This window comes from Oncorhynchus masou, chromosome 13, assembly GCF_036934945.1.
Source record: "Oncorhynchus masou masou isolate Uvic2021 chromosome 13, UVic_Omas_1.1, whole genome shotgun sequence".
Lineage (NCBI taxonomy): Eukaryota > Metazoa > Chordata > Actinopteri > Salmoniformes > Salmonidae > Oncorhynchus > Oncorhynchus masou.
The window spans coordinates 84203474-84231179 of NC_088224.1; the positions used below are offsets into that span (position 1 = coordinate 84203474).

General features: G+C 42.3%; 1 protein-coding gene across 1 annotated transcript in view; it reads right to left on the minus strand.

Annotated features, from left to right (window-relative positions):
- The window catches only part of LOC135553145 (metabotropic glutamate receptor 5-like), a 125190-nt gene that overhangs the window by 73660 nt on the left and 23824 nt on the right, over positions 1 to 27706 (minus strand). Inside the window, exons 4-5 of the mRNA XM_064985291.1 lie at positions 22394 to 22468; positions 21972 to 22146 (exon numbers count right to left, since the gene is read on the minus strand). Coding sequence (XP_064841363.1) covers positions 21972 to 22146; positions 22394 to 22468 — 250 coding nt within the window. The remainder of the gene's footprint in view (positions 1 to 21971; positions 22147 to 22393; positions 22469 to 27706) is intronic.

Here is a 27706-nt window from a genome sequence, read left to right on the forward strand (position 1 = left end):
TCTATGATCCCTTATTGATGTCACTTGTTCAATCCACTTCAATCAGTGGAGGTGAAGGGGAGGAGACATGTTAAATAATCATTGTTCAGCCTTCAGACAATTGAGACATGGATTGTGCGTGTGCCATTCAGAGGGTGACTTTGAACAAGGTATGGTAGTTGGTGCCAGGCTCACCGGTTTGTGTCAAGAACTGCAACGCTGCTGGGTTTGTCATGCTCAACAGTTTTCTGTGTGTATCTAGAATGGTCCACCACCCAAAGGACATCCAGCCAACTAGACACAACTGTGGGAGGCAATGGTGTCAACATGGGCCAGCATCCCTGTGGAACGCTTTCGACACCTTGTAGAGTTCATGCCCCAACAAATTGAGGCTGTTCTGAGGGAAACTCAATATTAAGAAGGTGTTCCTAATGTTTTGTACACTTACTATACAGTATATTTTCAATCAGCCCTTTTCGTCAATTGAATTTCAGTTCACTTCCTGAAATGATGGAGTTGAAATAGAATTGACCTTAACCTGTGTGAGTACATCAAAACCCAGTCTCAGGAAGAGAGGGGTGAGAAAAAGAGAGAGAATGATAGCAAATTTAGCAATCTGAAAGGAGAAAGACTGACCTATCTAACACGGACCTATCTAACACTGACGTATCTAACAGATTCATCTCACAAAAAGCACAGCTACATAAATCTCAGAGTATAAACAACAGAATGGGCCACACACACGCACACACACACACACACACACACGTTTCCTCTCAGATCCTCTCTAATTCTGAGCACTTTCCGTGGGAGTGCTGTAAGAGGATAAGGCCATTCCCTGGGAGAGCAATATCAGGATGTGTGTGTGTGTGTGTGTGTGTGTGTGTGTGTGTGTGTGTGTGTGTGTGTGTGTGTGTGTGTGTGTGTGTGTGTGTGTGTGTGTGTGTGTGTGTGTGTGTGTGTGTGTGTGTGTGTGTGTGTGTGTATTTGTTGTAGTGTAATCCCACAGGTCACGAGATATCAAATCAAATCAAATTTTATTGGTCAGATACACACGGTTAGCAGATGTTAGTGCGAGTGTAGCAAAACGCTTGTCCTTCTAGCTCTGACAGCGCAGCAATATATAACATGTATGTGGGAGGTTGCCGTACCAGGCAGTGATGCAGCCCGACAGGAGGCTCTCTATTGTGCATTTCTAAAAGTTTGTGAGGGTTTTAGGTGAAAGACAAATTCCTTAAGCCTCCTTAGGTTGAAGATTTAGGTTGAACTTTCCTCCTTCTCCACTGCTGTCCCGTCGATGTGGATAGGGGGGTGCTCCCTCTGCTGTTTCCTGAAGTCCACGATCATCCCCTTCGTTTTGTTGCAGTTGAACGAGAGGTTGTTTACCTGACACCACACTCGAGTGTGTCGTCGTTGTTGGTAATCAAGCCTACTACTGTTGTGTCATCTGCAAACTTAATGATTGAGTTGGTGGCGTGCATGGCCACGCAGTCATGGGTGAACAGGGAGTACATGAGGGGCATGCACCCTTGTGGGGCCCCCGTGTTGAGGATCATCAAAGTGGAGTTGTTGATTCCTACCTTCACCACCTGGGGCGGCCTGTCAGGAAGTCCAGGACTGCCCTTTGATATGGAACAACCTCAAAATTCCCAGTCAGGAGAGAGACTGGGAATATCATGGCATTCCCTTCATCCCCCTTGTTCCTTCATCCTTCTTCTGTTTATCTCCTCACTAACCACTGTCAGACCCTTAATTCTCCCATTCCCTGTAGAGAGAACGAGAGCACCCTTCATAGTGTGGGGGTGAACACTTTCAGAGTGAGAGACATGCAGGGAGGAGAGACTAACAGAGAGTAGGGAAAGACAGGGAGAATGATTGACCGTGAGAATGACAGGTAGGGAAGGACAGAAGTAGGGGACGACAGAGGTAGGGGACGGCAGAGGTAGGGAACGACAGAGGTAGTGAAGGACAGAGGTCGGGCACGACAGAGGTAGTGAACGACAGAGGTAGGGAACGACAGAGGTAGTGAACGACAGAGGTAGGGGACAACAGAGGTAGTGAACGACACAGGTAGGGAACGACAGAGGTAGGGAACGACATAGGTAGTGAACGACAGAGGTAGGGAACGACAGGTAGCTAAAGAACAAGGTCATTGATCTTTTGTTGTTCAATGCAGCAACCTTTAGATCAAACAACTTGAAAGAACAACAGGGAGAGAGAGAGAGAGAGAGAGAGAGAGAGAAAGAAAGAAAGAAATAGAGAGAGAGAGAGAGAGACAGGGAGAGAGAGAGAGAGACAGGGAGAGAGAGAGTTAGAGACAGGGAGAGAGAGATAGAGATAGAGAGAGAGTGAGAGAGTGAGAGAGAGACACAGAGAGAGAGACACAGAGAGAGAGAGACACAGAGAGAGAGACACAGAGAGAGAGAGAGAGGCACACACACAGAGAGAGAGAGAGAGAGAGAGAGAGAGAGAGAATACTGCTCCAGACCCTGAGGCGATAGTTAGTCTGTGTGAATGTGAACAGCAAGGTCTCTGTTAAATCAATAGAAAGATTAAACACACACTGCACTCAGATCAGATCATACAGCGAGAGAGAAGTCCAAACCCCACTGGAGGTTAAACAGACTGGTCTACAATAAGATGTATTTAACAGGGGAAAATACTGATGCAATAGTTGCCCTGGGGGCTCTGTGAAGTAATTTTCCTCTCTAAAATAAGATAATTATTAAGTTAACTCTGTCATGCTTGAATGTAACTGATTGTCTTGTTTGCCTGTGGTCAGTCCTAGAAAATCCCAAATGGAGAATTTAGTATCCCAATAAACTAGCCCTCTATGCTTAAATGTAGATGTGAAAGAGGCAGCAACTATCTAATCCACATCTTAATGAAGTGCCTACAGGAGGTGTAGAGAACAGGATTGTGTTTTTCCATCTGACTCTATTCCGTTACAGCCCTGGAGCAGGTTGTCTGAGTATTGGCATGTGTTATATTCCCAGGGGAATGAAAACCAACCAACAATAACTATAATAACATTTATTACTATTGTCTAAGTACCTCCAGTAGAAACACTATTGTCTCAGTACCTCCAGTAGAAACACTGTTGTCTCAGTACCTCCGGTAGAAACACTGTTGTCTCAGTACCTCCGGTAGAAACACTATTGTCTCATCACCTCCAGTAGAAACACTGTTGTCTCAGTACCTCCGGTAGAAGCACTGTTGTCTCAGTACCTCCGGTAGAAACACTGTTGTCTCAGTACCTCTGGTAGAAACACTGTTGTCTCAGTACCTCCGGTAGAAACACTGTTGTCTCACTAACTCCAGTAGAAACACTGTTGTCTCAGTACCTCCGGTAGAAACACTATTGTCTCACTAACTCCAGTAGAAACACTGTTGTCTCAGTACCTCCGGTAGAAACACTGTTGTCTCACTAACTCCAGTAGAAACACTGTTGTCTCAGTACCTCCTGTAGAAACACTGTTGTCTCACTAACTCCAGTAGAAACACTGTTGTCTCAGTACCTCCAGTAGAAACACTATTGTCTCAGTACCTCCAGTAGAAACACTATTGTCTCAGTACCTCCGGTAGAAACACTGTTGTCTCAGTACCTCTGGTAGAAACACTATTGTCTCAGTACCTCCAGTAGAAACACTATTGTCTCAGTACCTCCGGTAGAAACACTATTGTCTCACTAACTCCAGTAGAAACACTGTTGTCTCAGTACCTCCGGTAGAAACACTGTTGTCTCACTAACTCCAGTAGAAACACTGTTGTCTCAGTACCTCCGGTAGAAACACTGTTGTCTCACTAACTCCAGTAGAAACACTGTTGTCTCAGTACCTCCGGTAGAAACACTGTTGTCTCAGTACCTCCAGTAGAAACACTATTGTCTCAGTACCTCCAGTAGAAACACTGTTGTCTCACTAACTCCAGTAGAAACACTGTTGTCTCAGTACCTCCGGTAGAAACACTATTGTCTCAGTACCTCCGGTAGAAACACTATTGTCTCAGTACCTCCGGTAGAAACACTATTGTCTCATCACCTCCAGTAGAAACACTGTTGCCTCACTAACTCCAGTAGAAACACTATTGTCTCAGTACCTCCAGTAGAAACACCGTTGTCTCACTAACTCTAGTAGAAACACTGTTGTCTCAGTACCTCCAGTAGAAACACTGTTGTCTCACTAACTCCAGTAGAAACACTGTTGTCTCAGTACCTCCGGTAGAAACACTATTGTCTCAGTACCTCCGGTAGAAACACTATTGTCTCAGTACCTCCGGTAGAAACACTATTGTCTCATCACCTCCAGTAGAAACACTGTTGTCTCACTAACTCCAGTAGAAACACTATTGTCTCAGTACCTCCAGTAGAAACACTGTTGTCTCACTAACTCCAGTAGAAACACTGTTGTCTCAGTACCTCCGGTAGAAACACTATTGTCTAAGCACCTCCAGTAGAAACACTATTGTCGAAGCACCTCCAGTAGAAACACTATTGTCTCAGTACCTCCGGTAGAAACACTATTCTCTAAGATCCTCCGGTAGAAACACTATTGTCTCAGTACCTCCAGTAGAAACACTATTGTCTCAGTACCTCCAGTAGAAACACTGTTGTCTCACTAACTCCAGTAGAAACACTGTTGTCTCAGTACCTCCGGTAGAAACACTATTCTCTAAGATCCTCCAGTAGAAACACTATTGTCGAAGCACCTCCAGTAGAAACACTGTCTCTAAGTACCTCCAGTAGAAACACTATTGTCTCAGCACCTCCAGTAGAATCACTATTCTCTCAGTACCTCCAGTAGAAACACATATAGATAATACTGTTTATCTGAGTATCAAACCAAGTACATTTGTTAATTTGCCATATTTGAGAGAGAGAGAGAGAGGGTAAAACATACGACATTATAAAATCCATGTACACAAACAACAAGTGTGCGGTTAAAATTGGCAAAAAACACACAAATTTCTTCACACAGGGTCGTGGGGTTAGACAGGGATGCAGCTTAATCCCCACCCTCTTCAACATATATATCAACGAATTGGCGTGGGCACTAGAAAATTCTGCAGCACCCGGCCTCACCCTACTAGAATCCAAAGTCAAATGTCTGCTGTTTGCTGATGATCTGGTGCTTCTATCACCAACCAAGGAGGGCCTACAGCAGCACCTAGATCTTATGCACAGATTCTGTCAGACCTGGGCCCTGACAGTAAATCTCAGTAAGACCAAAATAATGGTGTTCCAAAAAAGGTCCAGTCACCAGGACCACAAATACAAATTCCATCTTGACACTGTTGCCCTAGAGCACACAAAAAACTATACATACCTTGGCCTAAACATCAGCGCCACAGGTAACTTCCACAAAGCTGTGAACGATCTGAGAGACAAGGCAAGAAGGGCATTCTATGCCATCAAAAGGAACATAAATTTCAACATACCAATTAGGATGTGGCTAAAAATACTTGAATCAGTCATAGAGCCCATTGCCCTTTATGGTTGTGAGGTCTGGGGTCCGCTCACCAACCAAGACTTCACAAAATGGGACAAACACTAAATTGAGACTCTGCACACAGAATTCTGCAAAAATATCCTCCGTGTACAACGTGGAACACCAAATAATGCATGCGGAGCAGAATTAGGCCGATAGCCACTAATTATCAAAATCCAGAAAAGAGACGTTAAAATCTATAACCACCTAAAAGGAAGTGATTCCCAAACCTTCCACAACAAAGCCATCACCTACAGAGAGATGAACCTGGAGAAGAGTCCCCTAAGCAAGCTGGTCCTGGGGCTCTGTTCACAAACACAAACACACCCTACAGAGCCCCAGGACAGCAGCACAATTAGACCCAACCAAATCATGAGAAAACAAAAAGATAATTACTTGACACATTGGAAAGAATTAACAAAAAAACAGAGCAAACTAGAATGCTATTTGGCCCTACACAGAGAGTACACAGCGGCAGAATACCTGACCACTGTGACTGACCCAAAATTAAGGAAAGCTTTGACTATGTACAGACTCAGGGAGCATAGCCTTGCTATTGAGAAAGGCCGCCGTAGGCAGACATGGCTCTCAAGAGAAGACAGACTATGTGCTCACTGCCCACAAAATGAGGTGGAAACTGAGCTGCACTTCCTAACCTCCTGCCAAATGTATGACCATATTAGAGAGACATATTTCCCTCAGATTACACAGATCCACAAAGAATTCGAAAACAAATCCAATTTTGAAAAACTCCCATATCTACTGGGTGAAATACCAGTGTGCCATCACAGCAGAAAGATTTGTGACCTGTTGCCACGAGAAAAGGGCAACCAGTGAAGAACACACACCATTGTAAATACAACCCATATTTATGCTTATTTATTTTATCTTGTGTCCTTTACCATTTGTACATTGTTAAAACACTGTATATATATATATAATATGACATTTGTAATGTCTTTATTGTTTTGAAACTTCTGTATGTGTAATGTTTACTGTTAATGTTTATTGTTTATTTCACTTTACATATTCACTTTATATATTATCTACCTCACTTGCTTTGGCCATGTTAACACATGTTTCCCATGCCAATAAAGCCCTTGAATTGAATTGAATTGAGAGATAGATAGAGAGAGAGAGAGAGAGAGAGAGAGAGAGAGAGAGAGAGATAAAACACCAAATAATGCATGCAGAGCAGAATTAGGCTGATACCCGCTAATTATCAAACTCCAGAAAATACTGTTAAATTCTACAACCACCTAAAAGGAAGTGATTCACAACCCTTCTATAGCAAAGTCAGCACCTACAGAGAGATGAACCAGGAGAAGAGTCCTCTAAGCAAGCTGGTCCTGGGGCTCTGTTCACAAACAGAGACAGACACCACAGAGCCCCAGGACAGCAACACAATCATGAGAAAACAAAAAGATAATTACTTGACACATTGGAAAGAATTAACAAAAAAACTGAGCAAAATATAATGCTATTTGCCCCTAAACAGAGAGTACACAGTGGCTGAATACCTGACAACTGTGACTGACCTACATTTAAGGAAAGCTTTGAATATGTACAGACTCAGTGGGCATGGCCTTGCTATTGAGAAATGTCACCGTAGGCAGACCTGGCTCTCAAGAGAAGACAGGCTATGTGCTCACTGCCCACAAAATGAGGTGGAAACTGAGCTGCACTTCCTAACCTCCAACCAAATGTATGGCCATATTAGAGACACATATTTCCCCAAAATTATACAGATCCACAAAGAATTTGAAAACAAATCCAATGTTGATAAACTCCTGTATCTATTGGGTGAAATACCACAGTGTGCCATCACAGCAGCAAGATGTGTGACCTGTTGCCGCAAGAAAAATGCAATCGGTAAAGAACAAACACCATTGTAAATACAACCCATATTTATGTTTATTAATTTTCCCTTTTGTTGTTTAGCTATTTGCACATCGTTACAACACTGTATATAGACATAATATTACATTTGAATTGTGCAATATTTACTGTTCACTTTAATTGTTAATTTCACTTTTGTTTATCCATTTCACTTGCTTTTGCAAGTTAACACGTTTCCCATGCCAATGGAGAGAGAGCGAGAGAGAGAAGAGAGAGAGAGGAGAAAGAGAGAGGTAGTATAGTAACAGTGTGAGCTATGAGTACAGGTCTGTTTGCCCCTATAAAGATCCTGACGCCCTCTATTGATCTCATAACCGTTACAGATGAGAGATGAGACCGCATCACAGGGGACCGATAACACAGACACACACACACACTCTCTCTCTCTCTCTTTCTCATACACAGTATCTTACAATCTCTCTCTCTCTCTCTCTCTCTCTCTCTTTCTCATACACATTATCTTACAATCTCTCTCTCTCTCTCTCTCTCTCTCTCTTTCTCATACACAGTATCTTACAATCTCTCTCTCTCTCTCTCTCTCTCTCTCTCTCTCTTTCTCATACACATTATCTTACAATCTCTCTCTCTCTCTCTCTCTCTCTCTTTCTCATACACAGTATCTTACAATCTCTCTCTCTCTTTCTCTCTCTCTCTCTCTCTTTCTCATACACAGTATCTTACAATCTCTCTCTCTTTCTCTCTCTCTCTCTCTCTCTTTCTCATACACATTATCTTACAATCTCTCTCTCTCTCTCTCTCTCTCCTCTCTCTCTCTCTCTCTCTCTCTCTCTCTCTCTCTCTCTCTCTCTCTCTCTTTCTCATACACAGTATCTTACAATCTCTCTCTTTCTCTCTTTCTCATACAAAGTATCTTACTATCTCTCTCTCTCTCTCTCTCTCTCTATCTTTCTCATACACAGTATCTTACAATCTCTCTCTCTCTCTCTTTCTCATACAAAGTATCTTACTATCTCTCTCTCTCTCTCTCTCTCTCTCTCTCTCTCTCTATCTTTCTCATACACAGTATCTTACTATCTCTCTCTTTCTCATACAAAGTATCTTACTATCTCTCTCTTTCTCATACACAGTATCTTACTATCTCTCTCTTTCTCATACAAAGTATCTTACTATCTCTCTCTTTCTCATACACAGTATCTTACTATCTCTCTCTCCCTCTCTCTCCCTCTCTCTCTTTCTCATACACAGTATATTGCTATCTCGCTCTCTCTCTCTCTCTCTCTCTCTCTCTATCTTTCTCATACACAGTATCTTACTATCTCTCTCTTTCTCATACACAGTATCTTACTATCTCTCTCTCCCTCTCTCTCCCTCTCTCTCTTTCTCATACACAGTATATTGCTATCTCTCTCTCTCTCTCTCTCTCTCTCTCTCTCTCTCTCTCTCTCTCTCTCTCTCTCTCTCTCTCTCTTTCTCATACACAGTATCTTACTATCTCTCTCTTTCACACACAGGCCTCCCTTTGTCTTTCTCTCTTTCTCTGTCGTTCTCTCTCTTTCTCTTTCTCACTCTCTCTTTTGTCTTCCCCTTCAATTCCCAGGTGTCTAATTACAAGCGGTCCATTATTCCGATGTTCAGCACAGAACATAATGCATTTCCATTATTTTACAAATGAAACGACATGAATCAGCGCTACTTTAATCAAAACTAAATTAAGTAGCAAATGATAACAAACTGACTGGAGAGGAGCATTACAGAGAAAATGACCATAACATGATTTTTTTATTTGACATTTATTTAACTAGGCAAGTCAGTTCAGAACACATTCTTATTTTCAATGACAGCCTAGGAACAGTGGGTTAACTGCCTGTTCAGGGGCAGAATGACAGATGTTTACCTTGTCACGCACGCACACGCACACGCACACGCACACACACACACACACACACACACACACACACACACACACACACACACACACACACACACACACACACACACACACACACACACACACACACACACACACACACACACACACACACTGGAGCTGAGGCTGTCAATCTCTGCGCTTACTATCGTAGTGAAGGCTGATCATCACTGTGCTGCTTTGAGTGTGGCTAAGCTAGACTGTTGGGTCTAGTGCCAAAAATGATTTTTTATTTTATTTTATGTTATTTAACTAGGCAAGTCAGTTAAGAACAAATTAAATTTATATTGACAGCCTACACCGGCCAAAACCGGTCAACGCTGATTCTCTCTCAGTGATTCTCTCTCAGTGATTCTCTCTCAGGGATTCTCTCTCAGTGATTCTCTCTCAGTGATTCTCTCTCAGTGATTCTCTCTCTGTGATTATCTCTCAGTGATTCTCTCTCAGTGATTCTCTCTCAGTGATTCTCTCTCTGTGATAATCTCTCAGTGATTCTCTCTCTGTGATTCTCTCTCTGTGATTATCTCTCCGTGATTCTCTCTCTGTGACTATCTGTCAGTGATTCTCTCTCAGTGATTCTCTATCAGTGATTATCTCTCTGTGATTATCTCTCAGTGATTATCTCTCAGTGATTCTCTCTGTGATTATCTCTCAGTGATTCTCTCCAGTGAACAAAGGGGCAGGATGTAGTTTATAACCCAGCCCGAGCCTGTGGTTGACCAATTAGAATTCCTTGCAATAAAACTGGACCAATGGCCGAATAACAAGTATCCTATTTCAGGCTCACTGTATAGACAGTGTCTCTGACCCATAGATCAATAATCCCGTTACAGAAAAAACACTATTTCCATTGATCGTTAGTACTCTATTGACTTCTCGTCTGTGCTGTGTATTTATCTTTGACATATTCTTATAAAGTTGACAGTTACTTCAGGTATTAGGGAAGGTGAGGGATTTTACAAGGTTAAGCATTCTATGTCTGTGACTAGCTAGCCAGCTAGAGCCACTCCACCTAGCCACTAGTATCTGACCCTGGTAACATATCAGCATTGCCTGTCTGGATAGCAGTAGGGAAGAGAAATTCAGAACACTACACACTGTGCACACACTAGTTGAATCAACACTGTTTCCATGTCATTTCAATGAACCAATGTTGAACCAACATGAAATAGATGTTGAATTGACGCCTGTGCACAATCTGTACTGTATCATTCCAGAGACACTAACGCACAAATGTACATGCGCACACACACACACACACACACACACACACACACACACACACACACACACACACACACACACACACACACACACACACACACACACACACACACACAGTGTAACCCCAACATTGGTGTCAGCTCTCTCTACAAATATGGAAGGAGCTATTTCCATGCCAACAAGAGGCAGACCAGAAAAGAGACTCCTCGGGATGATTCTAAGAGTCTTTGAATCCGTGTTATCTAAGGAAATCTATCACACACACATCAGACACACGTCATGTCAATCAAACCGTGTCCTTGGTGTGTCTCTTCATAAACAACCACTGGTGCGCTGCATTTCAGTGTGAAGGAAATCTCAAGCTTTTTCTCACTTGATATAGAATATATCATGGTAAGCTGCAGACCAAGAGAGTTCTTATCCGTAATCATCACGAACTGTATGGGGCCATAAACAAACAAGAAACCGCTCACCCAGCGTCAGCGTTTTGGTGAGTGGCGAGTTTAATGCGGGGAGACGTAAAACCGTTCTTAGATTTTGTCTAATCTAAAGAAATCTTTCACACACACACACAATTCATTTCACACATACACGCCAAACTGTATGTGTGTGTGTTTATGTGCGTGTGTGTACAGTATATATATGTCTGTGTGTTAGTGGTGCACAAGTCAGCTGTTTGTTCAACCGCCCACAATTGCTAATCTGCAACCGCCTGACTATATGTGATGAAGTGAAAATAAGATGCCCGCACCCGACCCAAACCCACTAATATAGAAAATGTAGGTGCCAGTCAGAGACAGCAGAATCATTTGTTGACAGGGGGGTCAGGGGGGTTATTTAGCTTGATTTACATGTTTCTGCTAACAATTTCTGTTATTTGGTAGGTCGATTGTTAGGCTATTTGGAAGGTTATTTGTTAGTCAACTTGTCTATAATTGGATACAGTGCCTTCAGAGAGTATTCACACACCTTAACCTTTTCACATTTAGTTGTGTTACAAAGTGGAATTAAAATGGATTTCATTGACATTTTTTTGTCAACGATCTACACAAAATACTCTGTTATGTCAAAGCGGAAGAAAAATTCTAAGATTTGTAAAAAAATATATAATAATGATAAATCACTTGATACGTATTCAACTCCCTGAGTCAATATATGTTAGAATCACCTTTGGAAGTGATTACAGCTGTGAGTCTTTCTGGGTAAGTCTCTACGAACTTTCCACACCTGGATTGTGCAACATTTAACAATTATTATTTTTCTAAATTCTTCAAGCTCAAATTGGTTGTTGATCATTGCTAAACAACCATTTTCAGTTCTTTCCATAGATTTTCAAGCAGATTTAAGTCAAAACTGTAACTCGGCCACTCAGGAACATTCACTGTCTTCTTGGTAAGCAACTCCAGTGTAGTTTTGGCCTTGTGTTTTAGGTTATTGTCCTGCTGAGGGGTGAATTCACTTCCCAGTGTCTAGTGGAAAGCAGACTGAACCAGGTTTACGTTTATTTTTATATCCTGAAAAACTCCCCAATGCGACAGTAATGAGTACAAGCACACCCATAACATGATGAAGCCACCACTATGCTTGCAAATAGGGAGAGTGGTACTCAGTAATGTATTGTGTTGGATTTGCCCCAAACATAACACTTTGTATTCAGGACAAAAAGTGAATTGCTTTGCCACATGTTTTTGCAGTATTACTTTAGTGCCTTGTTGCAAACAGGATGCATGTTTGAAATGTTTTTATTCTGTACAGGCTTCCTTCTTTTAAATCTGTCAACTAGGTTAGTATTGTGCAGTAACTATAATGTTGCTGATCCATCCACAGCCATTAAACTCTGTAACTGTTTTAATGTCACCATTGGACATGGTCAAATCCCTGAGTGGTTTCCTTCCTCTCCGGCAGCTGAGTTAGGAAGGACACCTGTATCTTTGTAGTGACTGGGTGTATTGATACACCATCCAAAGCGTAGTCAATATTCAATATTCCTTTGAGCACCATTACTTTTATGAGACGTATTTGTGCCGTCATGTGCATCAGTAGAACAATTTCTAACCTTTTTACATTCGGTTTTTACTTATACTTGTATGTTGACTTATCCATATTGACGTTGAGGGTTTAAGTTTCATACAATCATCGCAAATTTAATTATGGGGCATTTCAGGCCCCAAAGTGAACATAATTGTACACTCGCAAACTCATTCAAAAACAAGGGCTGAGGGGCTTACGATGCAAGCTTCCCTTGTTTGGCTAATCGTTTGGCCCGACGTCCAAGATGGTGACGGGGTGAATGGGGAAATGGACGAGGTGTGTATTTTATGAGTTAGAAACGCAGCCTCTGCCTTGTGACTGTCAAATTATAGCACCTCACAATCATCACACATAACACTGCTATCACCCTCTTTCACCACTTCAACAAATCTTTACCAAACATTACTTCACCAAACATTACTTCACCATACATTACTTCACCAAACATTACTTCACCAAACATTACTTCACCAAACATACCCTCCCTCCTCTTTATTTTCAACTCAACATTTCTCACCTTTTTTCTTATTGAATTTTACTCCGACATTGTCCTTTTTGCCTCCGTTCCCAAAAGCATTTGTTGATTGTCATGTTGGGTATTTGGCACGCGTACAGTTAGGCCCTTATAGGCTTATGCACTAATGCCAGCCTAAAACAATGAAACCTCAATGTAGACTATAGATATAAATTGCACAATAATTATACATTCATATATTTTTTATAATATATTTTTCTCTTTATTCAACCCGCTCGCCACCGACTGCCCTTCATCGACATAATATTTAATGAGGCTAAACCCACCCGCCCTGGTGATGTAACCTCGGGGACTGCGGGTTATGAGTCAACCCGCGTATCACTAGTGTGTGTGTGTGTGTGTGTGTGTGTGTGTGTGTGTGTGTGTGTGTGTGTGTGTGTGTGTGTGTGTGTGTGTGTGTGTGTGTGTGTGTGTGTGTGTGTGTGTGTGTGTGTGTGTGTGTGTGAACGTGTCTGTGTTTCCTCTGAGTGTTTATCTAAGGCTTGCAAAGGGTGGGTATGAGTCAACCCGCGTATCACTAGTGTGTGTGTGTGTGTGTGTGTGTGTGTGTGTGTGTGTGTGTGTGTGTGTGTGTGTGTGTGTGTGTGTGTGTGTGTGTGTGTGTGTGTGTGTGTGTGTGTGTGTGAATGTGTCTGTGTTTCTTCTGAGTGTTTATCTAAGGCTTGCAAAGGGAGGGTATATTACTGGAAACTTTCGAAGTTTACCAGTGAACTTCCAGGATTTGGGTATTTTTCAAAGATTTTATGTAGAATCACAAAACCTTTAGTGGCCCTTTTGGGAACTTCAGATTATCACAGGTGTCGAATTATCTCTGGCCCCCTGTGTGGCCTCACCACATGTAAAATATATGAAATAATTTAATAAAATAATAACAAAATACAAAATACAATGACAAAGCTGTAGAACATTATCCTAAATAAAAACCACTGCTGTTTAACATTAGGGTTTCAGCATGAAATATCCTTCATATTTATTTTTGACAAACTTTGATTTATTTGACTATGTCAGTATATATTTGTTGTCAATGTTTTGGGTCAAACTGGTGGTAGTTGTGAGTAAAGTCAATAGTTATAAGAGTTACAGAGTTAATACAAAATAATGCCATTGTTGACTAGATGCCTCTATCATTAATTAGGCCATTTTCTCTTGAACCATATGGTCTGTCTACTAGAACCTCATGAACAATATGGACACAGATATAATAAATGAATACTAGTCACACACACACACACACACACACACACACACACACACACACACACACACACACACACACACACACACACACACACACACACACACACACACACACACACACACACACACACACTGTACAGACTGATGGAGTAAACATGCATTGAGACAATTGAGTGGAGTGACAAAGCATTTAGGAAAACCAACATCAGAGCAGAGCAAGGCAGAAGGCATTGACACACACTGAGAAACTCCACTCATATTCCAGGGTTGGGGAGAAACTGATTACATGTATTTGGCTTAATGTAATCTGATTACATGTATTTGGCTTAATGTAATCTGATTACATGTATTTGGCTTAATGTAATCTGATTACATGTATTTGTCTTAATGTAATCTGATTACATGTATTTGGCTTAATGTAATCTGATTACATGTATTTGGCTTAATGTAATCTGATTACATGTATTTGGCTTAATGTAATCTGATTACATGTATTTGTCTTAATGTAATCTGATTACATGTATTTGGCTTAATGTAATCTGATTACATGTATTTGGCTTAATGTAATCTGATTACATGTATTTGGCTTAATGTAATCTGATTACAAAAGAATCTGTGACTGTAATCGGGGCGGCAGGGTAGCCTAGTGGTTAGAGCGTTGGACTAGTAACCGAAAGGTTGCAAGTTTGAATCCCCAAGCTGACAAGGTACAAATCTTTCGTTCTGCCTCTGAACAGGCAGTTAACCCACTGTTCCTAGGCCGTCATTGAAAATAAGAATTTGTTCTTAACTGACTTGCCTAGTAAAATAAAAAAGTTACGTTACCAGCAAAAATATTGTCATCAGATTACAAATACTATATGATTACTTTTACTGTTTTCTCAATTACATCAATTCGGTATTTAAAAAAAGGCCCAAGTTTAAGTTGGTTCCACCTGAGCGAGTCAGACACCACTATGATGACACATCAAACGCGTTTGATTGATCCTTTTTGCCTTCTTCTAATGCCTTTTTGGTGTGAAAGTAATCAGATTACGTTACTGTGTTTGGGTAATCCAAAAGTTACTAGTAACTGTAAAGGAATACATTACAAAGTAACCTACTCAACCCTGCACAAACACACTCTCTCTTTCTGCAAACACTCTACCAAAACTACAATATACTGTGCTCTCCACTAATATCAGAACCCTTGGTAAATATGAGCAAAATGGGCTGTGAAAAAAATGTCTTTGCTGTTTTTACTGTTTTTACTGTTTTTCTGGGATTGATCAGCGTTAAGATTGCAGATAGATTGTAGCTTCCATCAATGTGATTGTTTGCATCACTTCCAATCCCCCATAAAAATGTTTGCAAATATATACACAGTGGCTGGCGAAAGTATTCACCTCCCTTGGTCTTTCCCTATTTCGTTGCCTGACAACCTGGAATTAAAATGGACTTCTGGGGAGTTTGTATCATTTGATTTACACAACATGCCTACCACTTTTAAGATGCTAAATGTTTTTTATTGTGAAACAAGTAAGAAATAAGACACACAAATTGAAAACTTGAGCGTGCATAACTATTCCCCCCCCCCCCCCCCCCTCCAAGTCAATACTTTGTAGAGCCACCTTTTGCTGCATTTACAGTTGCAAGTCTCTTGGGGTCTATAAACTTGGCGCATGTAGCCACTGGGATTTTTACCCATTCTTCAAGACAAAACTGCTCCAGCTTCTTCAGGTTGTATGGGTTCCGCTGGTGTTCAGCAATCTATAAGTCATACCACAGATTCTCAATTGGATTGAGGTCTGGGTTTTGACTAGGCCATTCCAAGACATGTAAATGTTTCCTCTTAAGACACCTGCTGGAAGGTGAACCTCCATCCCACATCCAAATCTCTGGAAGACTGAAACAGGTTTCCCTCAAGAATTTCCCTGTATTTAGCGCCACCCACCATTCCTTCAATTCTGACCAGTTTCCCAGTCCCTGCTGATGAAAAACATCCCCACAGCATGATGCTGCCAACACCATGCTTCACTGTGGGGATGGTGTTCTCGGGGTGATGAGAGGTGTTGGGTTTGTGCCAGACATCGCCTTTTCCCTGATGGCTAAAAAGCTCAATTTTAGTCTCATCTGACCAGAGGACCTTCTTCCATATGTTTGGGGAGTCTCCCACATGCCTTTTGGTGAACACCAAACATGGTCACTTATTTTTTTCTTTATGAAATGGCTTTTTCTGGCCACTCTTCTGTAAAGCCCAGCTCTGTGGAGTGTACAGCTTAAAGTGGTCCTATGGACAGATACTCCAATCTCCGCTGTGGAGCTTTGCAACTCCTTCAGGGTTATCGTTAGTCTCTTTTTTGCCTCTCTGATTAATGCCCTCCTTGCCTGATCCATGGGTTTTGGTGGGCAGCCCTCTCTTGGCAGGTTTGTTGTGGTGTCATATTCTTTCAATTTTTTAATAATGGATTTAATGGTGCTCCGTGGGATGTTCAAAGTTTTGGATATTTTTTTATAACCCAACCCTGATCTGTACTTCTCCACAACTTTGTCCCTGACCTGTTTGTAGAGCTCCTTGGTCTTCATAGTGTCACTTTCTTGGTGGTGCCCCTTGCTTAGCAGTGTTGCAGACTCTGGGGCTTTTTCAGAACAGGTGTATATATACTGAGATCATGTGACAGATCATGTGACACTTAGATTGCACACAGGTGAACTTTATGTAACTAATTATGTGATGTCTGAAGATAATTGGTTGCACCAGAACTTATTTAGGGGCTTCATAGCAAAGGGGGTGAATGCATATGCACTCACCACCTTTCTGTTTTTTAGAAACAAGTATTTTTTTTCATTTCACTTCACCCATTTGGACAATTTTGTGTTTTGGGTCCTTGTCCTGTTGAAAAACAAGTGACAGTCCCACTAAAACCAAACCAGATGGGATTGAGTATCGCTGCAGAATTCTGTGGTAGCCATGCTGGGTAAGTGTGCCTTGAATTCAAAATAATTCACATACAGTGTCACCAGCAAGACACCCCCACACCATCACACCTCCCACTCCATGCTTCACAGTGGGAACCACACATGCAAAGATTATCTGTTCACCTACTCTGCGTCTCACAAAGACACTGTGGTTCCACCGGTCTAATGTCCATTGCTCGTGTTTCTTGGCCCATGCAAGTGTCTTCTTCTCCAGGCTGTACCACAACCAGCCGTGATTGGGAGTCCCATAGGGCAGCGCACAATTGGCCCATTGTTGTCCGGGTTAGGGTTTGGCACAGTGTTGTCCGGATTAGGGTTTGGCCCAGTGTTGTCCGGGTTAGGGTTTGGCCCAGTGTTGTCCGTATTAGGTTTTGGCCCAGTGTTGTCCGGGGTAGTGTTTGTCCCAGTATTGTCCGGGTTAGGGTTTGGCCCAGTGTTGTCCGGGTTAGGGTTTGACCCAGTGTTGTCCGGGTTAGGGTTAGGGTTTGGCTCGGGGTAGGGTTTGGCCCAGTGTTGTCCGGTTAGGGTTAGGGTTTGGCCCGGGGTAGGGTTTGGCCCAGTGTTGTCCGGGTTAGGGTTAGGGTTTGGCCCGGGGTAGGGTTTGGCCCAGTGTTGTCTGGGTTAACGTTAGGGTTAGGGTTTGGCCCGGGGTTGTCCGAGTTAGGGTTAGGGTTTGGCCCGGGGTTGTCCGGGTTAGAGTTAGGGTTTGGCCCGGGGTTGTCCGGGTTAGGGTTAGGGTTTGGCCCGGGGTAGGCTGTCATTGAAAATGAGAATATGTTCTAAACTGACTTGTCTAGTTCAATAAAGGTTAAATAAAACAAATAGTAGTTGTTTCTTTGCAGCAATTTGACCATGAAGGACTGATTGACAGACTCCTCTGAACAGTTGATGTTGAGATGTGTCTGTTACTTGAATTCTTTGAAGAATTTATTTGGGCTGTAATTTCTAAGACTGGTAACACTGATGAACTTATCCTCTGCGGCAGAGTTATCTCTGGGTCTTCCTTTCCTATGGCAGTACTCATGAGAGCCATAGGAAAGTTTCATCATAGCACTTGATAGTTTTTACGACTGCACTTGACAAAATGTTCAAAGTCGTTGAAATTTTACGGATTGACTGACCCTCATGTCTTTAAGTAATGATGGACTGTTGTTTCTTTTTGCTTATTTGAGCTGTTCTTGCCATAATATGGACTTGGTCTTTTACCAGATAGGGCTATCTTCTGTATTTTTTTATTTATTTTATTTTACCTTTATTTAACCAGGCAAGTCAGTAAAGAACAAATTCTTATTTTCAATGACGGCCTAGGAACAGTGGGTTAACTGCCTGTTCACCCTACCTTGTCACAACACAACTGATTAGCTCAAACGTATTAATAAGGAAAGAAATTCCACTAATTAACTTTTAACAAGACACACCTGTTAATTGAAATGAATTCCAGGTGACTACCTCATGAAGCTGGTTGAGAGAATGCCAAGAGTGTGCAAAGCTGTCATCAAGGCAAAGGGTGGCTACTTTGAAGAATCTCAAATATAAAATATATTTTGATTTGTTTAACACTTTAATGGTTACTACATGGTTCCATATGTGTTATTTCATAGTTTGGATATCTTCACTATTAGTCTACAATGTAGAAAATAGTAAAAAAAATCTGAAAAACCCTTGAATGAGTAGGTGTGTCCAAACTTTTGACTGGTACTGTACATTTACACAAACTTTTTTCTCAATATATTTTACATTATTACTTTCTAACCTTACCTCCCCTAATTGGAGTAAACTAGTGAACAACAACACTTCTACTTCCAGCTTATACATACTCTATAAATTTTACGGACAGTCTATTTTAACAATAGTTATCATTTGTTTGTTTTCACTCCTGTCCTTCCTCGAACCTCAACCTCTCCCATCTATTTCCTTCACAAAGGTTCTGAACCTATATACGTTTTATGGACACTATATTTTACATTAGTGATTTGTTGTTATTCGTTGTTATTATTGCCAACCTTCAACTCCATTCAACCCCTACCATCTATCTCTGAACACCATCCAGTCCCAACCTTCAGCTCCATTCAACTCCTCCCATCTATCTCTGAACACCATCCAGTCCCAACCTTCAACTCCATTCAACCCCTCCCATCTATCTCTGAACACCATCCAGTCCCAACCTTCAGCTCCATTCAACTCCTCCTGAATGAAAGACCAAGAGGATAAAGAATACAGATTTTTTTCACAACCCTCATATTTACCAAGGGTGCCAATATTAGTGGAGGGCACTGTAGGCTATTGTGAAAGTGTGTGTGTTTACACGTGGTGTTTATACCTTTATCTCAACAGCACTGTTCATTACTGGGTTTGAAACTGGCCACTAGGGACGCTGGGAGAGAGAAAGAATCAATACTAACAAACTCCAAACACACAGGGGAATGCAAGGATGGGTTGGTGTGTGTGCGGGTCTGGGTGTGTGTGTGGTGTGTCTGAGTCACTATAGATGCCTGGCAGGTGGTAATAATGCTGGCAGGTTGAGGTCCTTCATTGAGTGAAGGAGTGATCCCATCTATTCCCTGTTAGGAGGTTCAGAGCTGGGTTGCTATTCAGCACTTAGTGACAAATGGATTGGTAAAAACAGTTTGACGTAATGTGATTGATTATCCTCCTGATGTGTGTACATACCGGTCTCCCAGTAACTTAGTGAATGAAGAGCATGGTAGCGATGAGTATGATGAGCATGATCACGCTGCTATTCAGGTAAGGTTACTGAAGGGATAAATAGAATTGAATAGAAATTCAATGGAATGAATTTAACATTACGTAGGATAACAGGACATGGGCCTGTCTCTATTCTCCATGGTGCTAACAGTGTAGGTGCTAAAATGTTTATGACTATGTTAATTAAAAGGTTGGCATGGCAACAGAGGCTCAAGAGGCCAGAGTGAGCTTGGCATGCACACACATACACACAATGGAGTGTAGTGTAAGCAGTTGCCCCTGGTGCATTGTGAGATGGTGTGGGGTCTGCACCTCAAGCAGAAACACCTCAGAAATCTTAAAAGGGAGCAAGGGGGGCACAAGGGAGATGTAGAACAAAGCAGAACTGCTAGGAGCAGAGAGGAAGACAGACTGAATGTGTTAGAGAGAAGAGAGATACATAGAGACAGAGAGAGAGTGGGGGGGAGAGGGGGTGGAGACGGGGGGAGAGAAGAGACATACATGGAGGGGAGGGGAGAGTACAACAGTTCAGCTCCTGTCTCTCTCTCTCGCTCGCTTGCTTGCTCTCTCCCCCCTCTCTCTCTCTCTCTCTCTCTCTCTCTCTCTCTCTCTTTCTCTCTCGATCCCCTCCCCCCTCTCTCTCTCTCTCTTCATCCCCCATATATGTATTATCCTACCCTCCTATCTAATTAAATTCCCTCACTCATCCCCTTACACCACACACAAACACACACATATACACTCTATATACAAAGGTATGTGGACACCCTTTCAAATGAGTGGATTTGGCTACTTCAGCTACACCATTGCTGACAGCTGTATAAAATCGAGCGCACATCCATGCAATCTCCATAGACAAACATTGGCAGTAGAATGGCCTTACTGAAGAGCTCAGTAACTTCAACCTGGCACAGTCATAGGATGCCACCTTTCCAACAAGTCAGTTCGTCAAACTTCTGCCCTGCTAGCACGGTAAGTGCTGTTATTGTGAAGTGGAAAAGTCTAGGATCAACAACGGCTCCTCCGTGAAGTGGTAGGTCACACAAGCTCACAGAATGGGACCACCGAGTGCTGAACAGCGTAGCACATAACAATTGTCTGTTCTCGGTGGCAACACTTACTACCAAGTTCCAAACTGCCTCTGGAAGCAACGTCAGCACAATAAATGTTACTCGGGAGCGTCATGAAATGGGTATCCATGGCCAAGCAGCCGCATACAAACCTAAGATCGCCATGCTCAATGCCAAGCTTCGGCTGGAGTGGTGTAAAGCTCGCCAGCATTGGACTCTAGAAGAGTGGAAACACGTTCTCTGGAGTGATGAATCACCTTCTGGCAGTCCGGCTGACGAATCTGGGTTTGGCAGGAGAACGCTGCCTGCCCCAATGCATAGTACCAACTGTAAAGTTTGATGGAGGAGGAATAATGGTCTGTGGCTGTTTTTCATGGTTCAGGCCCCTTAGTTCCAGTGAAGGGAAATCTTAACCCTACATCATACAATGACATCCGAGACAATTCTGTGCTTCCAACTTTGTGGCAACAGTTTGGGGAAGGCCCTTTTCTGTTTCAGCATGACAGTGCCCCTGTGCACAAAGCGAGGTCCATACAGAAATTATTTGTTGACATCACTGTGGAAGAACTTGAGTGGCTTGCACAGAGTCCTGACCTTAACCGCATTGAACACCTTTGGGATGAATTGGAATGCTAACTGCGAGCCAGGCCTAATCGCCCAACATCAGCGCACGACCTCCCTAATGCTCTTGTGGCTGAATAGAACCAAGTCCCGCAGCAAAGTACTAGAAAGCCTTCACAGAAGAAGGCGGCTGTTATAGCAGCAATGGGGGGACCAACTCCATATTAATACCCATGATTTTGGATTGAGATGTTCGACGAGCAAGTGTCCACATACTGTATGTTTGTGTACAGTGTCTGTCAGAATGTGTGCGTGGCAGTCTCTCTCTCTGTGTGTGTGTGTGTGTGTGTGTGTGTGTGTGTGTGTGTGTGTGTGTGTGTGTGTGTGTGTGTGTGTGTGTGTGTGTGTGTGTGTCTGCATTTCCAGTGTCCACTGACCTGCCGACCAGTAGGAGCTCCCCCACCAGTCCCTGTCGTCTCATGGCCATGAGGATGTTCCTGACTGTCATGCCCTCACAGAAGCAGGCTACCACCCTGGCCTTGGGTAGGTGGGTTCTGAGACGCTCCAGCAGCCTATCAAAACTCTTCTCCCCCGCGTTGCTCCAGATCTTACCTACCATAAGACACACACACCAGGAGATGAGGTAAGTGATTAAGGAGTCATTTAATTGTCCCTGTTTCACTTCATGTAATTTCCCCAAGGGAAACTTACCTAATATCCTATTCACCACATAGTGCACTACTTTTGCACATGGCAGTGCACTACATGAAAAATAGGATGTCATTTGCCCTGAGGTTTCCCATGTGGCACTCAGACTAGATGTACTTCCTGGTTAATGACATCCCCAGTAGGATCTTACCAGAGTGGGCGATGCAGATGCCCTCCTTGGCAGCCATATCCTTGAAGGCCTCCATCCCACTCTCCCCGTAGTTACCTAGGAGACCGTAGAGAGGGCGGTGAGCGACAAGAAGAGAGGATGTCTGTAATGTATAGATTGCTCAACGAGAGAGAGAGAGAGAGAGAGAGAGAGAGAGAGAGAGAGAGAGAGAGAGAGAGAGAGAGAGAGAGAGAGAGAGAGAGAGAGAGAGAGAGAGAGAGAGAGAGAGAGAGAGAGAGAGAGAGAGAGAGAGAGAGAGAGAGAGAGAGAGAGATCATCAGACTGGTACTGTATAGATGTTTTTATAGAGTCTGTTCTGTTTAACACACATTCAACAGAAGAGAAAGTGGATGACCTGTAATGTATGCTAATGAAGGGGAGTGCATGCTGGCAGAATGTTTGATAGGATTCCCCTTTCTTTCTCTCTCTATCCATGTTGTTTCTCTCTCTCTTGTTCTCCCTCTTTCACCATCACTCATCTCTCCCTTTATTCCCCCCTTCATTATGTAACTTTCTTTTAGTACCAGTTTTTCACAAGATCATTCATCTCCCAGCTCTGATCCCCCTCACAAGTCCCAGTGGGCTCCAACCATCAAATTATTACACAGAGAATTTACAATGTAATAGTTACAGGTATGTATGGGTGTAGTTAGCAGGAGCAGAGCCATGTAGAGGAGGCTGGTGAGGTCAGAGGAGGCTGGTGATAGGAGCTATAGGTGGACAAGTCATTGTAATAGCTGTAATGGAAGGGTACCAAACTCATCAAACAACCCAGCAGATGACTGAGGCTGAGCTCCTGCCATCCTGAACCTCTGTATCAGGCGGTGAGAAAGGAAGGCCTGGAAAATCGTTAAGGACTCCAGCCAACCAAACCATAAACTGTTCTCGCTGCTTCCGCACAGCAAGCGGGACTGGTGCATCAAGTCTGGCACAAACAGGCTCCTGAACAGCTTCTATCCCCAAGCCATAAGACCACTAAACAGCTAATAAAATGGCTACACAGACTATCTGAGTGGACCCTTTGAATATTTAGTTATTCTCTATGCACACTCACAGGACTGTACACACTTAGAAAAAGTGTTCCAAAGGGGTTCTTTGGCTGTCCACATAAGAGAACCCTTTTTGGCTCCATGTAGAACTATTTTGGGACCAAAAATGTTTCTTCAAAGGGTTCTCCTATGTGGACAGACAAATAACCCTTTTAGGTTCTAGCAACTTTTTTTCTGAGAGTGTACACTGACACTCCAACACACACACGCACACACACACTTAATTTTTCTCACACACACATAGAGTAGGAGGCACTCTTTCCTCTGGTCTAAAAACATATCCCAATGCTCCAGGGCAGTGATTGGGGACATTGCCCTGTGTAGGGTGTCGTCTTTCGGATAGGACATTAAACAGGTGTCCTGACTCTCTGTGGTGACTAAAGATCCCATGGCACTTATCATAAGAGTAGTGGTGTTAACCCTGGTGTCCTTGCTAAATTCCTAATCTGGCCCTCATACTATCATGGCCACCTAATCACCTAATTTTAAAAAACAAACATGTTTGACTCCGTTCCATTGATTCCATTCCAGTCATTACAATGAGCATGTTCTCCTATAGCTCCTCCGGGGTGTGTGTGTGTCTTGGATAGCAGAGCAATGTGTAAAGTCCTGTAATTAGTGTCTCGGTGAGAGAAGTAGGAGACAGATGGTACAGACAGCCCACCCCCTTACTAATGAACACATGTATGGTCATGCCCACAGACACTTAAAAAGCACAAATTCACATACATAGGGCCTGGCTATGTGAACATTCCTGTGACAGAGAACAGAGGCTGCCAGTGAGAGGAGATCCGCGTCTTTAGCCCCTCACATCAACTCAACACCAGTCACAGAACACACATCTCGACATGAACACATACTATAGTACTTACTATATAATGTTGTAGTTTACTGTAGAATATTATACTACACACTGTACTATCCCTCAATCATGTCGAGTACTTACTATAGCATTTTGTAGAATACCATATTAAATACAACAGTATTGTTGCAAAGAAAACACTGTAATAAATAGTACAGTAATGTCCTCAGAACACTACAGTGTCTGCTAAAACAATCAGTAGTAATATAGCAATGTTGAAAACACAACACTCAACAGAACACTCAAAACATGAGCACAATGGCAACGCTTCCTTTAAAGAACTCCAGGCCTCAAGAGGGCAGATAACCCAAAAACACAGGTGGACCTAAAAAGATTGAGCCAGGATTTCTGGAGGGACTAATTTTACATGCGCACCTGGCAGATAAGCATGGGCATAAAATGTTTGGGCTTAGCTTTGCTTGGGTCCTCAACATACAAACAGCTCATTGTTCAAACCTAAAGACGCAACTGGTTATCAACCTATTCCTATTCCATATTCCTTATTCCTCTGTCAATCAACTACTCTATTCAACAAATCAACTGTTTCAACATATTCAACAAATGGCATCAAAACCATAATAAACCACTAAAAGGAATTGAGTTGTCCCTTTGCATCCTTCACGTGTTGAGCAAGACGTTTTCAAGTTTGGGCAGAGCTGAAATAATTATAACACCTAGACAACTTGACAAACAATATAGTAATACTACAGTATTAATTTGCATATATCCCACCCACTACCCTCCCCCCACCAATGAGTGAAAAACCTACATGCCAAGTATAGAGTATATGTTGTGTTCCCGACAGGGTAAAGAAAAGAGTAGAAGCTCTGAACTCTGTCCAGACTCCAGTTCTACTTAATTGCGGGTTATGGAAAATGTACTCTTTTAGGGAAAAGGAGTGATACCTAATCAGTTGTACAACTGAAATGTGTCTTCTGCATTTAACCCAACCCCTCTGAATCAGAGAGGTGTTCAGCACCCAGGAAACAGTGGGTTAACTGCCTTGTTCAGGGGCAGAATGACAGATTTTTACCTCGTCAATTCAGGGATTTGATCCAGCAACCTTTCGGTTACAAGTCCAACGCTCTAACCACTAGGCTATTTAGTAGTTCTCTAATAGATTTCCTCAAGGAGAAAGCCTCACTTCTATGACAAAGATAATAAAACAAAAACTCTACAGTAAATATTACAGTAATGTCTGCAAAAAACACTACCGTAAATACTACAGTATACTACAGTAATGCAAAAACACTACAGTAAACACTACAGTATACTACAGTCATGTTAGCAAAAACATTACCGTAAATACTACAGTATACTACAGTAATGCAAAAACACTACCGTAAATACTACAGTATACTACAGTAATGCAAAAACACTACCGTAAATACTATAGTATACTACAGTCATGTTAGCAAAAACACTACCGTAAATACTACAGTATACTACAGTCATGTTAGCAAAAAAACTACCGTAAATACTACAGTATACTACAGTAATGCAAAAACACTACAGTAAATACTCCAGTATACTACAGTAATGCAAAAAACACTACAGTGAATATAATAGTATATAAACATGGTAATACTACAGTATTCATACCATAGTATACTATTATATTTTTTCATGTGGTTAAACACACACACACACACACACACACTCTCCAGCCCTTAACAACCACGTAACCACCTTCACTCAGTCAAACTGGGAATAATTTGTGAAGCACACACAGCTACACACAAACACACACAGCGGGATACTGATGGAGAGCCGGCTTCCTGGTGGGATAGAGGAAAATAGAGAGTGGAGAAAAATATATCTCTATACAAAATATAATATCTTTCGAGACACAGAAGTGAGCAGATCAGAACAGCAGCCAACAACACATAATGTGCTCTCCATTCAGCCTCAGCTGTCACGGCCGTTCCCATCACAATGGCAATTATCTGCTCAGGACAAACCAATTCTCACCAGGACTCTGGCTCACACCAGAAACACCTGCCCCCTTCACCTCTTATCTCAGCCCGTCACCTCTTATCTTCTAACCTCTAGAAGTTTCTTTAAGTGCAGTTCAGACTCAGATCTCTCTCTATGTATCTTTTCTTTCTCTCGTATGTCCTCTCTGGTCTCTCCTCCCCATCATCTGTAGTATTCATTTGAAGTCATGGGTGAGGTATAACATGCTGTAGTTGCCTAACAATAAATAACCTGTCCACCCGTGTGGTCCAGTGGTTCGTCCCACAGACCTCAGCACACATGTATACCACAGTCGCCATGGGTCCCAATCTGACCCATATCCTTCTGACTCACAATCTCTCCTGTCTCGGCTTCACTGTCCTATTTGAATAAATACAACCCCACCCCCCCACCCCCCAACAAAAAAGTGGGGAGAGAATGTTTTTATGATGTTCCCCTACTGTTTGTGTGTCTAGTTTTCCGTTAGTTAGGGAAACATTCTATCTATGTTAGTAAAAACCTTATGATACTGTTTTTAGCATGTTTTGATGTTAGAGTGAGATCATTCCCTTAACGTCAAATATTCAGAACGTGGTGACCACGTTCAAAGACTACACAATATTATAGTTTTAGACACATTTTATGAGAACGTTGCAGGAACATTCATGTATCCAGTTTCCTGACGGTTGGGACAATATTCCTTCCACGTCTCACCAAACATGGTCACCATGTTCTCAGAATATACAATATTATTGTTCTAGACACGTTTCATGAGAACGTTGCAGGGAATATTACATTTCTTTTTTTTTTAAACGACTTGTTGCCAAGCCAATTAAGGCCCTGATTGGTGAACCACTGATCCATCCATAGCTCATTGTCAAGGATACTCACACACATTGCTTTTAATATACCGTTTTTTCAACTTACATATTTGACACACGATTACATTTTGAATGTTGATTTCTCAAGTAATTATTATTCAGCAGACCTCACCTGGGATTTGAACTACCAACCTCTTGGGACACGATACGGCAATCTTCCTTCTACGTCTCAATGGCTGTGTCATGTATCAGTTATTCTGACTACTATCATTTGTGACGTGATTGACTTATTTCAGCTATTTAAGCGATTTCACTATCATTGTCTTTTGCTGGTGGGCCTTGTTAACCTGTTAAAATGATCCTCCTGAATCACTATGATCAATACAAATGTGTCTTGCGTGTATTTTTAACAGAGCTGAGATATGAATATACCCCATTGCTTACAGCCTTCCACCTATCAAGTTGTTTCTGATCTACACTACTGCCTAGGAAGGAGGGGTTAGGGCTTCTTCTGGACATGGCCTAACTATACTGGCCCAATAAGCACATGACCTAGATATATCCCTTATTGGGACAGTGGCTAGGGTGTTCGTTGTTGGCCTGTGTT